The sequence below is a fragment of the Podarcis cretensis genome (genome assembly GCF_951804945.1).
Source record: "Podarcis cretensis genome assembly, chromosome: 3".
NCBI classification, from domain to species: domain Eukaryota; kingdom Metazoa; phylum Chordata; class Lepidosauria; order Squamata; family Lacertidae; genus Podarcis; species Podarcis cretensis.
The window spans coordinates 19,468,072-19,486,144 of NC_137172.1; the positions used below are offsets into that span (position 1 = coordinate 19,468,072).

The 18,073-nt window shown below is 48.1% G+C and overlaps 1 protein-coding gene across 4 annotated transcripts in view; it reads right to left on the minus strand.

Annotated features, from left to right (window-relative positions):
• The window catches only part of LOC307211649 (cullin-9-like), a gene marked incomplete at its 5' end in the record, with an annotated part of 39,094 nt that overhangs the window by 6,523 nt on the left and 14,498 nt on the right, over positions 1-18,073 (minus strand). For all 4 annotated transcript variants that reach the window (XM_079968382.1, XM_079968383.1, XM_079968384.1 and 1 more), the window contains 17 exons: positions 209-324; positions 590-775; positions 859-992; positions 1,500-1,675; positions 1,765-1,860; positions 3,317-3,422; positions 5,705-5,876; positions 5,974-6,064; positions 8,097-8,324; positions 8,649-8,754; positions 9,438-9,663; positions 10,794-11,002; positions 11,913-12,106; positions 12,522-12,729; positions 13,582-13,783; positions 14,706-15,081; positions 16,314-16,498. In XM_079968382.1, the coding sequence (XP_079824508.1) occupies positions 209-324; positions 590-775; positions 859-992; positions 1,500-1,675; positions 1,765-1,860; positions 3,317-3,422; positions 5,705-5,876; positions 5,974-6,064; positions 8,097-8,324; positions 8,649-8,754; positions 9,438-9,663; positions 10,794-11,002; positions 11,913-12,106; positions 12,522-12,729; positions 13,582-13,783; positions 14,706-15,081; positions 16,314-16,498 (3,011 nt within the window). The remainder of the gene's footprint in view (positions 1-208; positions 325-589; positions 776-858; positions 993-1,499; positions 1,676-1,764; positions 1,861-3,316; positions 3,423-5,704; positions 5,877-5,973; positions 6,065-8,096; positions 8,325-8,648; positions 8,755-9,437; positions 9,664-10,793; positions 11,003-11,912; positions 12,107-12,521; positions 12,730-13,581; positions 13,784-14,705; positions 15,082-16,313; positions 16,499-18,073) is intronic.

The following is an 18,073-nucleotide window of genomic DNA, read 5'->3' on the forward strand; positions in this document are numbered from 1 at the left end:
TCCCCAAGGCTGCCTTCCCAGTAACTCCTTAATAGGCAGGGAAGCAGCTGCATGCAGACACAGTGAGAGCAACGCAGCAGGACTAGTGAATGGTCTGCCATGGAAGGCGTGGCCAGAAAGACATCTGCTTGCAGCAATGGAGAGTCGCTACGCCGCATCTCACCCTGCTTGGCGCCCCCATTCGCACCTGGTCCTGTGCTCTCCCTACCTGCTGCTGGACCACCCCTTTCCAGCACTGGGTGATGCCAGTGGTGCTGCTGGGCTTCTTCACGGCTGCCTTGACAGTCCCAGAGCTGGACTCTTTGTTCTTCCCATTCTTCCCGTCTGCAAAGTGGGGGTTGTGCGGCGTTATTCACGAGGACCGGAGCACCCAGGCACCCACTTCTGACTATACGGGACCTTGAGGGCTATCCTCCCTCCCCAGTTCTCCCTCCAACGCCACCCCCCTTGCAGCCATTCTTGCTCCTGCCAAGGTCTGCCTGGCCCCCAGAGGCTCCCCTGCGGTGACCTTCCCACCTTCAATTGGGAAAGGGGACCTGCCCCTCCTGGGCTGCCTATCTGCCCAAGCAGGGAGTGGGGAGACACTCACTGGATTTCACGGGGGGCTTGAGTTCCTCGGGCTCAGGGCTGCTGGAGTCCACGTGCACCAGAAGGTGGCTCAGGCGCCGGACGCGAGAGTTGAAGATGGCCGCCTGGCTTTTGGAGCTCCGGGAAGCCTCCAGGTTCTCCAGGTATTGGCTCAGGAGCCAGGAAAGGGGGCTGATGCCGCTGGGATCTGGAAGGGCAGGAAAGAGTCAACACGGAGGGCTGCTGGGAGAGGGGAGGGGAGGGGAGGGTGCCAGGAAGGAGATGCCATACCTGGAGTGGTGATGCTCTGCACCAAAGGGCTGATCAGAGCCTCCCAGCAGGTCTTGCCCAGGGCCTGGGCAGCTTCGTCGTCGGGAAGGAAGCGGTCGGCAAAGACCTGCTCGTGGCGCAAGGCACTGTTCAACCTGAAACGGCAAAGGGGTGGAGGGTCAGCTGCTGACTTGGGCGACGCTTGGAGGCCTTTGGAGGTCAGGGACAAATGGGCTGAGAAGCAATGCCTGCACAGGGCGCGGGACAAAGCAGGGCAGGAGCTTGAACAACATGAAACCCAGCCAGATGGGTGGGGTATGAATAATAACATTATTATCATCATCATCATCATCATCATTACCGAAATGAAAAGGAGAAGGAGCAAGATGGATATCTTCTGACAGGGTTTCCCAAACTTGGGTCTCCAGCTGTTTCTGGACTACAACTCCCATCATCCCTAGCTAGCAGGACGTATGATCAGGGCTGATGGGAATTGTAGTCCATCAGCAGCTGGACACCCATTTTTGGGAAACCCTGTCTTGGGGTAAGCGTGGGAAGGGCTGGGAATGTGGACCCCCTCCCAGCGCAAGAGGGAGACCCCTCCCTGCCCCGCAGGACACCCCTGCCCCTCCCCACCTGCGGCCCCAGGGAAAGGGCAAGACCTGTTGAAGAGCTGCAGCAGCTGCATCCGGTCCTCCGAGATTTCCTGGCACCAGGTGTGCGCCTTGGTGGTGTAGAAGAGGTACGTGCGCCGGCACAGCTGCTCCTTGAAGATGGGCCAGAAGGTGGGCTTGGGACCCAGCACCTCGATGCCACGCACACGAGTGTCAATGCCCCCCTGAGAACGACACAAACCTTTCCAGTGAAATCAAGGCAGCACCCGTAGGGAGGGCCCACGAAGACACGGCAAAAAGTGCACAGTCCTACCTGCTGACAGCGCTTGATCTTGACCTGTATGATGGGCCAGAAGCAGTTCATGTTCTCCAGAAGGATCACTCTGCTGGCCGATGGCGGGACAGTCACCTTTGGGCAGAAAAGGAGAAGATGCGGCTTGGATTTGTCATTCTGAAGATGCCTCTTTATCACAGAGGAGGAGAAAAGGGGCAGAGAGGCGCTAATGTTGTCTTTGCCTAATTCCCTTGCTCTCTTCTTCCCTCCCACAGGGTTGTTGGTGTCAACTGCCTCTGTATGTGTTTGTGTGTGCGTACTTAATACAACAATTCTGTAAGTTGTGTGTCTTTGTTTCTCAGTTTGATCCTTTTATCTGGGTTTTTTTAATGTACAGTGGTGCCTCGCAAGACGAAATTAATTCGTTCCGCGAGTCTCTTCGTCTTGCGGTTTTTTCGTCTTGCGAAGCACGGCTATTAGCGGCTTAGCGGATTAGCACTATTAGCGGTTTAGCGGCTATTAGAGGCTTAGCGGCTATTAGCGGCTTAGCGGCTTAGAAAAAGGGGGAGGGAGGGGAAAAACTCGCAAGCCCATAGGGAAATTCGTCTTGCGAAGCACCTCAAAAGACGGAAAACTCTTTCGTCTAGCGAGTTTTTCGTCTTGCGAGGCATTCGTCTTGTGGGGCACCACTGTATCATGCAATTTTATGCTGTTATTTTTATTGATGAATAAATAAGAAATTATTTATTGCAATGATCAAGAGTGAATTTCTGTTTTAATTATTATTTTCTGGTGTTTAATTTTATTGTGTAAAAAGCTGTGTGTTTTTTATCGTGACTTTTTTTGTATCGGGTTTTAAGGGGCGTGAACTTCATTGCGTGTTTCTTGTTTCTGCAGCTAGTGATACAGAAAGGTGGAATGTTAATTAAAAATGAAACGAGATGACATTTTAAACGTCCTCCAGATGCTGCTTGAAGCACAACTTCCACCATCCCGGATAACTGGAGGGATGCTTGTTGGGGCTGATGGGAGCTGCTGTTCAGCAACCCCTGGAGGACCAAAGAAGAAGAAGAGTTTGGATTTGATATCCCACTTTATCACTGCCCGAAGGAGTCTCAAAGCGGCTAACATTCTCCTTTCCCTTCCTCCCCCACAACAAACACTCTGTGAGGTGAGTGAGGCTGAGAGACTTCAGAGAAGTGTGACTAGTCCAAGGTCACCCAGCAGCTGCATGTGGAGGAGCGGAGACGCGAACCCGGTTCCCCAGATTACGAGTCCACTGCTGTTAACCACTACACCACACTGTCCCTTGCGCCTGGTCCACTCCAACTGGTAGCAGCTCTCAGCCAAAGGTCTTTCCTATCGCCTGATGACTCCTCCTTTGAACCAGAGTCTAGCCTTCTGAAGGCAAGGCATGCATTCTCCATCACTTAGCCTACAGTCCTTTCCCCTTGAAGCTGTGCCAACAAAGGCAAAACCTTGTCCAGTGTGGTGTGTGTCTCAGAGCCAGGAACCCTTCCGTGGCACAGGGAAGAGCTTGATGCTCTCGAGTCTCTAGCCACAGAAGCACCTTTCAGGCTGAAGCACTGACCGTATTGAGCTTGATGCTCACGCTGGCTGCGCTCTCCCCTCCCATGACCATAATACGCGCTGGCATGTAGCTGGAATCCTCGCTGGTCACCAACAGAGACATCTGCCTGTGCAGGGAGAGAGCAGGGGTTTCAGAGCAAAAACCAGGCTCCCTATTGAGAGCCTGGGAGCTTTTCAAAGAAGGCAGGAGAGCACGTCTGCCTCGTTCCACAAGAACCAACATGTTCACACATTCCTGGCTCAACAAGAAACTTGTCTCTCTGTGCCTGGGCATCCAACCATCTTGTTTTATTTATCTGTATAAAATTTTCTGTTTTACAATTTAGAATATTCATTTAGACAACCTTAAAATATCAATGACTTCCCTTCTTCTCTTTCCATGGTTCATTTTGCATAGCATAAATCCCTGCATATTCTTATACAAACTAAACCATTCAGTATTCCATTGTTACTTCCATCAAAACTTATTTACACTGTTAAGTTTATCTTAATGCTGCCTCTGGCTCACAGCAAGAAATCTCAACTCATTTGAAAATGACTATGTTAAACTGTGGCAAGAGATTAAGAAAGAGCTGGAGTTTTGGGAGAGAATGAAGCTCTCCCTGCTTGGCAGAATCTCAGCTATCAAAATAAATCTATTGCCCAGGATGCTGTTTTTATTCCAATCAATACCAACTGTAAATAATGCAGGCTGCTTCAGGGAGTGGAAGAAGGATATTTCTAAATTCATCTGGCAGGGGAGAAAGCCAAGAATTAAACATAAAATTATGATAGACATATTTTGTTGTTTGTTTGTTTGTTTATTAGACTGATACGCCACAAGAGATCACAAGATTTCAGGGCAGTTCGCAAAATACAGGGTTAAAGCAACAAATAAACACAACAACAACAACTTATTATTTATACCCCACCCATCTGGCTGGGTTTCCCCAGCCACTCTGGGAGGCTTCCAATGGAATATTAAAAACAATATAGCATCAGACATTAAAAACTTCCCTAAACAGGGCCGCCTTCAGTTGTCTTTTAAAAGTAAAGTAATTGTTTATTGCCTTGACATCTGCTGGGAGGGCGTTCCACAGGGCAGGTGCCACTACCGAGAAGGCCCTCTGCCTGGTTCCCTGTAACCTCAACTTCAAGGGAACTGCCAGAAGGCCCTCAGTGCTGGGCCTCAGTGTCCAGGCTAGATGATGGGGGTGGAGATGCTCCTTCAGGTATACAGGACCAAGGCCACTTAGGGCATTAAAGGTCAACACCAACATTTTGAATTGTGCTCGGAAACATACTACACACATTTTAAAGGCAAGGAATGTTAATCAGCCAAAGGCCTGGTTTGAAAAGAAATGTTTCTGCCTGGCGCCTAAAGGTATGTAAGGAAGAAGCCAGGCGAATCTCCCTGCGGAGAGCATTCCACAAAGAGCCACTGCAAAAAGGCCTGTTCTTGTGTTGCCGCCCTTCAGACTTCACATGAAGAAGGGCCTCAGATGATGAAAGCAGAGTCTGGTTTATATGAGGTGGTTTATATGAGAAGAGGCAGCCCTTTTACCGACCTATTACTGAGTGTCTTACAAAACACCCACAGAATAAAGGAGAAAATTCAGCTGGGCATTTCCAATGGGGATTATTTTTATTTTTTTAAACAGACCTCTTTGAGCAAACTGGCAGAAATGCCACCCCTTAGACTACTGCAATGCGCTATACATGCGGCTACCTTTGAAGGTGACCTGGAAACAGCAATTAATCCAGAATGCGGCAGCCAGACTGGTGACTGAGAGCGGCCACTGAGACCACATAACACCAGTCCTAAAAGACCAACATTGGCTCCCAGTACGTTTCCGAGCATAATTCAAAGTGTTGGTGCTGACCTTGAAAGCCCTAAACAGCCTCGGTCCTGTATACCTGAAGGAGCGTCTCCACCCTGATCGTTCTGCCCAGACACTGAGGTCCAGCGCTGAGGGCCTTCTGGCGGTTCCCTCACTGTGAGAAGTGAGGTTATAGGGAACCAGGCAAAGGGCCTTCTTGGTAGTGGTGGAACGCCCTCCGATTAGATGTCAAGGAAATAAACAACTATCTGACTTTTAGAAGACATCTGAAGGCAGCCCTGTTTAGGGAAGTTTTTAATGTTTAATGTTTTATCGCTTTATGTTGTTGTTGTTGTTGTTGTTGTTGTTGTTGTTGTTGTTGTTGTTAATATTCGGTGGGAGCCGCCCAGAGTGGCTGGGGAAACCCAGCCAGATGGGTGGGGTATAAATAATAACAACAACTTCTTCTTCTTCTTCTTCTTCTTCTTCTTCTTCTTCTTCTTCTTCTTCTTCTTTCCACCCTCAACTATTACAACGGCAGGAAAAGCCCTTTCCCCATCAGATCCAAGCCCCTGCTTGTGTATACTCACCGGATTACGACCCCACGATGCATATAGATGTTGATATGGTGGGAGGTGCTGTTGCCATTAGACTCCCAGTAGGTCTTGGGGTTCCCGTCCGTCAGCTTGCCGGCTTGCTGCGGGTTGGAGGAGACTTCCATCCTCTCCCAACACTTGTCGTCCTTGACCTCCGTGCTGCAGCCTGAACAAGGAAGAAATGACCCTGGGCTTGGTACAAACGGCCAGAGCCGTAAAAGGAATGAGACGTTGACAGAACTGAAGGCTCAAAGGACACTCACCTTGGCAAAGACTGTGCAAGAACACATCAAAGAATGGGATGTTGATAGGCTGGTGCGTCTGCCTGTGTTCTTCTATTTGACCCAGAACCACCTGTGCATTTGGGAGCGGGGAGAGAGGAGAAAGAGGTAGAAGAGACACCAAGAGACACCAACGTATCAAAGGGCAATAAGAAGGCAGAGCTAGCTTTATGGAAGCTCAAGGTGTGTGGGTACCAGTGGACCAGCATAAGAAGGATATTGAGAAGCTGGAAAGTGTGCAGAGGAAGGTGACCAAGATAACAAAGGGTTTGGAAACCAAGCCCTATGAGGAATGGTCGAAGGAGCTGGGTATGTTTAACCTGGGAAAGTGACAGGAGATATGATAGCCATCTTCAAATATCTCAAGGGCTGTCACGTGGAAGATGGAGCAAGCTTGTTTTCTCCTGCTTCGGAGGGTAGGATTCCAACCAGTGGCTTCAAGTCACAAGAAAGGAGATTCCAGCTAAAGATCAGGAAGACCTTTCCAACAGGAAGCGCTGTTCAGCAGTGGAACAGATTCCCATGAGAGGTGGTGGACTCTCTTTCCTTGAGGGCTTTTAAGCAGAGGTTGGATGTGTTAGTATTTCACGGCTCCGATGCTGCAGATGAGATTGGTGTGAATCACATGCCTGTCTGGGAAGAGCGTGGGAATGGAAGACAGTCTTATCTCTTCCGCTGTATGTACTATTTGTACTGTACTTTTGCTTTTACTTCTGTCTGTTTCTTCTATCGGAGCTGGAGAGAGAAGACGCCATGAATCCTATGTCTGTACATAGTGTGTAAATAAATACGTAGGTTAGCTCTACGATGTCTCACGCTTCTTGCTGTTATGCCAGACGATTAGTGTGCAGATATCATTTGATATATGTTGCTGAAGCGCACTGGAGAAGAAGGGAAATGCCTTTTCCAGAGCTGCGCATACCGGAGGATGCTCAGAGTTCGGGGGCTGCAAGGGCACCCCAGGGCGTTTTCCAACAGGATGGTCGTAGGAAGTGATTCATAAATTAAATTATTATTATTAATTTTATTATTCTATTATTATTATTATTATTATTAGAAACATAGAATTGTAGACTAGGAAGGTACCACAAGCATTATCTAGTCCAATTGAAAGCAATGCAGGAATCTTTTGCCCAACACGGGGCTCAAACCCACAACCCCGAGATCGAGAGTCTCATGCTCTACCAACTGAGCTGGAAGAAGCCTGGGACTCAGAAGATGTTTGGGGAGGATGGCTCCTTCCTTACTTATGGAATTTTTATCCTGCCCTTCCTCCCAAAGAAGCCCAGGACAGCAATGACCAAAACCAAGGCAAAGCTGCCATGACATTTCTTCCTGTTTCCCTAATTCATTTGCCTGGTTTTCCTCCATACCAGAACAAGAGAGGGGGGCACATCTTGCTGAAGGACCTCAAGAAGCCAGAGAAGGACGAGTGGGGCAAGAGCCTGGATGCCCTGCAGTCTGCCCTGCAGCTGGAGAAAAAGGTGAACCAGGCCTTGCTGGATCTGCACAAGCTGGCAACAGAAAAGGGAGACCCTCATCTGTGTGACTTCCTGGAGTCTGACCTTCCTGGTGAAGGCCATCAAGCAGCTGGGAGACCACCTCACGAACCTGAGGCGCCAGGGACTGCCCCAGAATGGCACAGGGGAGTACCTGTTTGACAAGCTCACTTGGAAGAGCAGCAGCTGAATCCTCTCATCGCTTTAGAAAAAGAGTAAAATTTGTGGTCAAGTTTGTGTAGAGAGCCAGTGTGGTGTAGTGGTTAAGAGCGGTAGACTCGTAATCTGGTGAACCGGGTTCGCGTCTCTGCTCCTCCACCTGCAGCTGCTGGGTGACCTTGGGCCAGTCACACTTCTCTGAAGTCTCTCAGCCCCACTAACCTCACAGAGTGTTTGTTGTGGGGGAGGAAGGGAAAGGAGAATGTTAGCCGCTTTGAGACTCCTTCGGGTAGTGATAAAGCGGAATATCAAATCCAAACTCTTCTTCTTCTTCTCCTCCATGCAATGCAGCCAATGCTCAACGCAGCACTGAATCTGCAAGCGACTCTGCTCCACCTGGCCTGCGCTCCCAAGCTAGATTCCCCCACAAAAGGTACCGGGATTTACCTGGATGCAGCCAGCCAGGATGCTGGCAGTCATCTTCTTATACAGGCCGGCGTACTTCTCGCACTTGCTCACGAGGTCCCTCAGTTCCGTCACCCGTGGGAGACCAGAGCCATGCTTCTCCACGACTTTGGCCAAGGCTTCCTCAGTACGCAGGCAGCACATGGAAACAGCACAGTCTCTGTCCAGGGTTGCCAAGTGATGAAGGAACTCAATGGACTCCTGGACAAGCTGCAGGCAAAGGGAAGAATATAAAAGCACATCAGGAAGTGATAACAGTATTTAAAATAAATAAATAAACACAACAACAAGTAAGTAGTTTGCATAAAAATGCTGAGATCAACTTTTTCTTTAAAAAAATCACCGTTCACAAAAAAGCGTAGGAAAAGAAGGCACTAAGTGGACTTTTTACTTTTAGTGGGAAAGTTACGTTTAAATAATCATCATCTGTTCTACAAATTCCATAGAACATCTGCAACGTATGAAACGGGATCACAGAACATGCTTCAATAGTTCTTCCTCCCAGCTCCCTCCCCACCGATTCTTCCTCCCTACCTCTTGATCATTTAGGTGAGCACTCATGGAAGACAAGCAAGACTCAATGCACTTATGCCAGGGCACTGAGTCTTCCCAGGAACTGTCCAGTAACTTGTTCAAAAGCCTGGAGCAAAGAAGAAAGAAGAGGAGGAGGGAAAGTTCTGAAAAGAGACACGTTATAAGCAACAACTGAGCTCCTCCGAAGTGATCGCTCCAGACTACAACACAAGACCCTGCCAACAATAATCTTGCGATGCAACAGCTAACTGCCTTGCAACCACCCAAAAGCATTCTCTACTTTCTTTCATGCTTCTGGTTTCCTTTATATTATTAATCTCCTTCATATTATTATTCACATGCACAGCTTGGCACTCTCTCTGGAGTTCTAGTTTGGGATAAGGAATGGCAATACTCTGCACATGCCGTGCATCGCGGCACATTTCCCCCTGGTTGCGAAAGTGTCAGGTTTTTAAAGCAGTCAGCGTGCTTTGTTGATTTATCCTGGTGTCTGCATTCCCCATTGAAATAACGTTTAGCACCTATAAAAGTCACAAAATGATTGGAGAGCTTGACTAAACATTCTGATTGGTTGGGCTTTTGTTGTTGTTTGTTTGCCTGTTTCCAAACGGTTGCGAAGGACTTGTACACTTCTCATCCATTTCCCCAAATTCTGCGTTTGCTTTTGCAAAGTTCCGACCTTGCCCCATTTACAAGGTGAGAAAGGTATGATGGGCTCTCAGCCTTTGGGGTGAGTGCAACTCTCTTGGGTCAACATGCCAAGCCGCCATCGAAGTACGTGAGCCATACCTTAATGTTCCCAGCAGTACGTCCCTCTCAGATCCCAGTGGCACCAAGTCTTTGAGCAGAAGCACGTCGGCCAGAAGCTCACAGCTGTTTCCCATGGGGAAGGCACCCTGGCCACAAATGCAGCCCTCCAGAGCCATCACCATCTCCTTGCAAACACTGCTGGTGTGCAGACTGCTCAGCAGTTTGGGAACATCGATGTCCTTCAGGCCGAAGGAGGCTGCAGAGACTAGTTGGTTGGGGAGGGAAGACATTCTGAAGGGCAGAGCTTAGAACTTTGCTCTTGAATAACAACAACAATAACAACTTTATTCATACCCTGCCCATTAGGCTGGGTTTCCCCAGCCACTCTGGGCAGCTTACAGCATAACTAAAACCATAATAAAAACACCAAGCGTTGAAAACCTCCTGATACAGATGTCTTCTAAAAGTTGTGTAATTCTTTATCTCCTTGACGTCTGAAGGGGAGGTGGTGTACCACAGGGAGGGCGCCACTCCCTTGCCCTGAAGTTGTTTTGTTTTTATCTTTTCAGAAACCTTATTAACTCCTGGAACCAAAGGGTGGTAATTCAACATCCTGTCAGTGCAAGGATTACCACCCAGTGCACCCTCTCCAAATCTGCCCCAGAGGGTTGTGGGAACCCCTAACACAGATTTTTTTTGGGGGGGGGCTTTCATGCAGAGGAAGAGGGGAATGTTCTCTTGTGCAAATAGAAATCTTTGTGCTGACGAAATGCTCACACAGCACTACTTTGGATACAACCCATTTTAATGTTTTAATTTTTTAAAAACAACTCCCGCCTCCAGGGCACGAGCAATGCTGGTTTATCGCATAATACACATTCAAGTATCTGTCTGGGGTGGACTATGCAGAATTAGATAAATTAACAGGAAGGATTTGAAACCTGCGGGACCAGAGATTCTTAGAAGACTGGAGTAAATATTTGAACTATCTGAAAAGCAATTGTAATAAACAGATTACGTTAGTAGGACTGCCCTGGCCCTGGTGGAGGATAACCTGACTTCCTTAGGGCCTGGGACTTCTAAACTATGATTATTCATGGACCTTAAGGTCCTCTGCGGGGCATACCAGGAGAGGCGGTCCCGTAAATACGAGGGCCATAAGCCACAAATAACATTATTGAAAAATGAAAATTTAAGGCAGCGCGGTAGCATCTGTGTGTGACAAATTGAAGTCAAAAGGAAGAAATGTCCTGTGCCACAGAGAGGAGAGGCAGCGCCCTCTTGGCTCAAACATCTTCAGGCCCACAAGGAAGGAGAGCACAGAGATACTGCTGCTAATGGAGAGCATTCACCCTCCAGCCAAAATCCATCCTCAAAGCCTCAGCCACGTCATACCTGCATTCTCCTGGCTCAGGGGCAGCTTACGTCCAGCCAAGCGGCTAAGCACTATCTGAGCCAGCCTCTCGTTGGAGCTCTGGCCGGCTTGGCAGCAGCTCTGCAGGACTGCATGGAGGTCACAGTTTTCCAGCTGCTCCGCCAGACCCTTGTGGTAGTCGATCAATCGGTTGAGCACCAGAAGCCCATTCCGAACTGCTGCCGAGGCCCTGGGGGAAGAAGGCAAAGGGAACCTGCATTGAGAGGCTGCGGGAAAGAAGTGGGGTCTCTTCTTCTTTAGAGGGTCTTCAGCAGAGGCTGCACAGCCGCTTCTCGGGGGTGTCATAGTGGGTTTGCTGCATCAGCAGAGGATTGGGCTAAATTACCTTCAAAAGGTCCCTTTCAAGTCTATAATTCCATGAGGCAGAATAGAACTCAGGCTCATACAGGATTTTCCAGCCCCGGAAAGCTAGGAGCCTCATATTCAAGGAAGATGAAGTGAACCTTCCCTCCAAAACCTCAATAGAAACAAAAGATCCCCTTGGTCTGGGCTCTTCTTAGCCTCAGAGTAAAGATAAATACCATACTTTTCCATGTATAAGACGCCCCCATATATAAGAAGCCCCCTACTTTTGGAGACTCAAATTTAAGAAAATGGGGGGAGATGGCTTTTTTGCAGAGGATTGCCCAGGGTTGTTTAGCTTGTTTTAGGGGGGATTGCCGAAAATCACCCGCTTGCGTCCAAAAATCCGCCTCTCATCTGTCCCCTCACTGGCAGAAGCTGTCAATTGCCCCCTCAATTGCCGCAGTGTCAGCCAATCAACAACAGCCATTGAGGCAGCAACCAATAACACACTCAATAGCCGATGACAGCCAAGGCAGCAACCAATCAAACGTCCACCCTATGCACTATCCATGTATAAGACGACCCCCATTTTAGCATAATTTTAAAAGAAAACAATCTAGTCTTATACACGGAAAAGTATGGTATTCATACAATTTTTACTGAAGTTTTAAAATTATATCTCCTCTCTCTTCCCTTTCTCATTTTCCTTCTATAAATTTCCCTCCTCCTTATAATTTGAAAGCGTCAGATACGAACGCTCCTTTGCCTCGCCCAGATTCCCCCTTGAACCTCACCCAGGTGTGTTCAGCATCTTCTCGATCGCAGCAGGGACGGCGCAGAGCAAATTGCCAGGGACTTTGCTGGAAGCAGGACCAACGCCGGTGAAAAGCTCTTGCATTGCCCGGGCATCTGAGGGTTTCAGAGGGTATTGCTTCTCACAGCCTCCTGGTAGCTCACAGTTCCCAGCTCCCAACAGTATCTTCAACGCCTGGGGGACAAAGACAGCGGCTGAATGGCAAGGAATAAAGCAGAGAGAGGAATGGCGAACTGTAAATTCAGTAGACCAGTGGTTTCCAATTAGTGATCTCATTTTTCAAAAAGTCATGGATTTCCTCTCCCCACACACACACACACATTTTTGAAACCGTTGATATCTCTGTGGTTGGTTGTGTCATGTGAATGGTGCCATGATACCCTCCAAAACATGTCCCAGCGCAAAATGGGACACACAACTTCTGGGCTGCGCTCCCACCCGTGTCACATGATCTGCATGGCGGCCAGGAATGGAAAGTACTGGGCAGTTGAAGGGTAGGTGCTGCAGACCAGCAACTGGAAACCACTGCAATGCACATTCATGAAATTACATTGCACCCAAACCATACAGCATACGACAGGAAACGTACCGCTAAGCCAGCCTGCTGCACTGATGCAGACATGGAGTGCTTCTGCATGCATTGTAGCACGGAGCGCAGCCCCCCTCCGAGGGCAAAGAGGACCCGCCAGTCATACTTGGCCATGAACCGGGACAGCATCTGTAGTGCCAACACCATCACCAGCTTCTCCTCCACTCGATGACTCAGCAGCTCCACCAGCAACCTCCCCATTTTCTCCCTGTGGGCAGCAGAAGGGGCAAGTCATCGCAGGAGCCTGGCCCCTCAACAGACGGCTGGAGACCAGGCCCCAAGCACACAGAACCAGGCAAGGCAAATACTTCTTGCTACTGAACAAAAAATAACTTGTCAATAAATTGGTGATGCCAACTCTGGGAGTGAGAGGTGCTGTCCAGGTGGTACTGACCCATGACAGGGCCTTTTCAGTGGTGGTTCCCCAGTTGCGGAATCCCCCTCCTAGTGAGGTGTTCCTATCTCCGTCATTATTTCAGGAGGAATTTATATCAAACCATATTATCCATGGTAATGTTTACACTACACATGAGAAAATCCTGCCTTTGTTTCCATCTGCTTACAATGGTCTCCTAAATTCAGGTAGGTAGCCGTGTTGGTCTGACGCAGTCGAAATAAATAAAAAATGTGTATCTGAAGAAGTGTGCATGCACATGAAAGCTTGTACTCAGAACAAACTTAGTTGGTCTCTAAGGTGCTACTGGACAATTTTTTAATTTATTTTGAATGGTCTCCTAAGTAACTTATAATTTTTTCCTATTCTTTCATAAAGATTTCGTCCTCTTGGTTTCTCAGTTTTCCAGTCAGTTTTGCCATCTTGGTATAATCCATCAGCCTGGTTTGCCATTCTTCTCCGGTAGGGACTATATATCTGAGTTTCTAACCCTGCTGGGGTGGGGTGTCAAATGTTACTGAGGACCATCAAAAACAGGCCTTGACCCTGGTGTAGATGTTACTGAGCTAGATGGAAGAATGTCCTGAATCAGCTTCCTTCCTATGCCCAGAGCCTGTGGTAAGCAGTGGATATTAAAAAAGAAAGAACGAGGAGACCAGAACTGACCTTCTGGAGAGCTCACACGCCATCCTGACGACATGCCTCTCTTGCCTCTCTCGCTCAAGCTCTTCCTCCAAGATGCTGATGGCGAATCTGAGACCAGCCATCTGCTGCTCGGCGTCACAGCTGGGCTTCTGGATCATCTCCAAGGCATCAGAGAGCTGTTCGATGGTGCTCTTCTTCCCGACCAGCTTCACACTGCAGAAAGCTGATCAACAGATCTATCAGCACAACGGTCCTTCAGTCAGTTTCATCTCAGCATCCTCGCACCTGCTTGCTCCTCCTCCAAGTCACCCACAGCACACAAAACCTTTTTGTCCCTAGAGGCTTTCCCTAGCATTTCTTTTTCCCCAGGCTACCCAGGCTATTATCAAACCAGAAACTTGATTGTGTTCTCGGGGTTGTGGGTTCAAGCCCCACGTTGGGCAAATGAGTCTTGCACACCACCTTCCCACTGGTTCCCATGCACACACTTTGGATAAGAAAGACCGAGCTAGACCTGACAAGAAACACAAGGTTGCTGCTGCGGGGAAAAGTAGGCCTCTCTCCAGAAGCCCGATAAAAAAATTCCCTTGTGCTGCTATGTTCTGCTTTTCTGCCCTCCTCAGCCAATGAATGGGGGAAATACAAAATGTTGTGACGGGACAAGCTCAGCTACACAAACGTTCTAGAGGGCGAGGGGGACTCAATACAAGTCTCTCGTTTTAGGTGGCCCCTGCCATTACAGTGGTGCCTTGCAAGACGAAATGAATCCGTTCCGCGAGTCTCTTCGTCTAGCGGTTTTTTTCGTCTTGCGAAGCAAGCCCATTGACGGCTTAGTGGATTAGCGCTTTTAGCGGCTTTTAGCGGCTTATCGGTTTAGCAGATAAGCAGATATGCGGCTAAGCGGCTTAGAAAAGGGGGGGGAGGAAAAAAACCCCGCAGGAACTCGCAAGACATTTTCGTCTTGCGAAGCAAGCCCATAGGAAATTCGTTTTGCGAAACACCTCCAAAACGGAAAACCCTTTCGTCTAGCGGGTTTTCTGTCTTGCAAGGCATTCGTCTTGCAGGGCACCACTGTACATCTAGTTCGGTCCAAGGTGAAGTCTCTTGAATGCAAAATTAAGTCCCAGTGTCTGCCAGTTACTTACCTTTGGTTTTCTCATCCAGCGTGTCTGGGTAAGAAAGTCCTTCCACTCTGAGGAGCTCATGAACCAGCTGGGTGTCTGTTTTCTCTTCCGCGGATGGAGCTGGAGAAGGCGCTTCAGTAGACAGCGAGTCCTTCTCTGTCTTTCTGGACCCCATGGCTTTGGAAAGGCCGCCACACTTCGCAGGGGCCAGGTCCACCTTTTGTCCATCCTGTTCTGTCCCTCCTTCGCTGGAGGAATACTTGAGATAGACGTGGGAGCTGCGCAGGTCACTTTGGGCGTTGTCCTGGCAGCGCCTGCTCAGGAACTGCAGCACTTTCTGAGCTAGCTCTACAGAGACAGACAGCGGGATCAGGCCTTCTTCGTCTAGCTCTGGCAGCTTGAAATACAGAGAGAAAGATTTGATGTACAGAGACCCCTTCCAGTTTTTTGCAACTAGAATCCTGGCAGCAGCTGTCGTGTATAAGAACTCTTATTATTATTATTGGGGATGTCTTTTGTCACTACACCTAGAAGAAATGCTTTTCCTTTCCTGCCCTGATCTGACCACAGTGATCCATGCGACAGTCACCTCCAGGCTTGACTACTGTAATTTGCTCTACGTGGGGCTGCCCTTGAAACTGTCCCACAAACTCCAGTGGGTACAGAATGCTGCAGCAAGGCTCCTCACAGGGTCCCTGCAATGGGAGCATATTCACCCAGTGCTTTACCAGTTGCACTGGCTCCCAGTGGAGTATAGGGTCAGGTTCAAGGTGCTGATTTTGACCTTTAAAGCCCTTTGTGGCTTAGGGCCCTCGTATTTATGGGACCACCTCTCCTGGTATGCCCCGCAGAGGACCTTAAGGTCCATGAATAACCATAGATTAGAGGTCCCAGGCCCTAAGGAAGTCAGACTATCCTCTGCCAGGGCCTTTTCAGTGATGGCTCCGACCTGGTGGAATGCTCTGTCCCAGGAGATTAGGGCCCTTCAGGATTTAACCTCCTTCTGTCGGGCCTGTAAGACAGGGCTATTCTGCCTGGCCTTTAATTTGAATTCAGTCTGATCTTTTATTTCCCTTCTCTTCCCTCCCCCTCCCCTTTTATGAAGATTACCCGCTCAGCTAATTCTCCCCTGGCCTCCTCGCTGGCCCAAGTAGGACTAATTCAGCCAGCTAGTCCTGGTGACTATCTAATGCTAAATTGATTTCTGAACTTTGAATTTTATTGTTATTCATGTTTTTATACTGTATTTTATGTTGCTTTTACAATTAAGTGTTTTAAATTTGTTATTAGCTGTCCTGAGCCCGGTTTTTTGAACCAGGAAGGGCGGGGTATAAATAAATAAGTTGTTGTTGTTGTTGTTGTTGTTGTTGTTGTTGTTGTTGTTGTTGTTGTCTTTTCTTGAATGTTGTTTTAAACATCTTTTTTAATTCTTCATGAATACCACCCCAGAACTTTTTGATTTTCTCACATCCCCACCATACATGATACATTGTTCCTTCTGACATCTTACATCTCCAGACTCAGAACCTTCTCATCTTAGAACAGGGAGTAGCAACAGAAATAAGAGAGGCACCGGCTCATTTCTACCTTAAATGAATCTCCCACTACTGGTTCTTCCCAGCCCTTTACCTTCTCGTTCTGCTGGATGAGCTGGACCACTTCCTGCTGCTCCTGCTGTTCTAGCTTCTTAACGAAGAAGAGGAGCTCCCACCATTCAGCCCGGCTCAGAGTCTCAGACTTCTCCTTCATATGATCCGTCAGGTATGGCGCCGAGTACAGGCCCCGAAGTGGTTTGCGGTACGTTGCCTGGTTAGCTTGCAGGTGAGCACAAAATAACAGAGGGGTGTTTTATGGCTTCTCAAGAGAGCGTCGTTTTAAATGCTGTCCTCAAAGCAAAAATCCCCTTGCAGAGCAACCTGGCCCAGGTGGAAGAAGCAGCCATTTTTTTCCAACCCCACAAAGCAACTTTAACACTATAACACACTCCTACAGGTGCGCCTACACAGAAGTAGGTCCTGCTGAGTTAAACAGGGCTTACTCCCAGGTAAGCAGATATAGGTTGGCTCTGCTAATGGACAGGTCAAAGGGGAAGGAAAGGAAATGTAACGAAAAAATGGGAAACCAACTGAATTTCTTGTTATATAATGACACTTCCAAGTGCCGTCTTTGGGCTCCTTTGAGAGCAAGGGCAGGGTATAGATTTAATAAATTAACATAATGAAACAAATGTTTGTGCAAGGTAAGCCAGTATTCTCATCTCCATAATACAGATGGGAGGCTTAGGCCTAGCGACTGACTGTCCTAAGGCCATGCACTGAGCTCAGGGGTGAGAGGTGCTTTGAGTCCAAGGCTTCAATGAATTCAAAGCCAGAGAAATACCGTATTTTTTGCTGTATAAGACTCACTTTTTCCCTCCTAAAAAGTATGGGGAAATGTGTGTGCGTCTTATGGAGCAAATGCAAGCTGCGCAGCTATCCCAGAAGCCAGAACAGCAAGAGGGATCGCTGCTTTCACTGCGCAGCAATCCCTCTTGCTCTTCTGGCTCCTGAGATTCAGAATATTTTTTTTCTTGTTTTCCTCCTCCAAAAACTAGGTGCGTCTTGTGGTCTGGTGCGTCTTATAGAGCGAAAAATATGGTCATCTCTGATGTCATATATAGGAAGGAACATGGGAAGCTGCTTTGTAACAAGCCAGACCATTGGTTCATCTTGCTCAGCATTCCTGACACTTGACTGATAGAACTGCTCCAATATGGCCGTGGGAATGGGAAAATCCAAGAAGGCGGGTGGGAGGCCTTTTGCCTTTGTTTTTTTAATTGCTGTTATTTTTTACCTATGTCATTTTAAACTGTGATATTAATGCTGTATTCTTAGTTTTAGATTTTTACTTATGTGGAAATTGTTTTCCATTTGGTTGTAAAAAAAATTTATATGCTTTATTTATTGTTTATGACTTTTGTCATTATGCCTTGAGAATTGTTTTTAACTAGGGAAAGGAGGCATACAAATAAAATGATGGTGATGATTGCCTACTAGCTGACCCTTTTAACTGGAAATGCCAGGGGCTGAACCTGGAGCCGGCGCTGTCAGGCAAGGAATGCCGAGAGGGAGGATTTAAGTCTTTACAGTGGTGCCTCGCAAGACGAAATTAATCCGTTCCGTGAGGCTCTTCGTATAGCGGTTTCTTCGTCTTGCGAAGCAAGCCCATTGACAGCTTAGCGGATTAGCGCTATTAGCGGTTTAGCGGCTTTTAGCGGATCAGCTGATAAGCGGCTTATCAGCGGGTCAGCTGATAAGCGGCTTAGGGCTTAGGAAAAGGGGGGGAGGGGGGGAAACCCGCAGGAACTCGCAAGACATTTTCGTCTTGCGAAGCAAGCCCATAGGGAAATT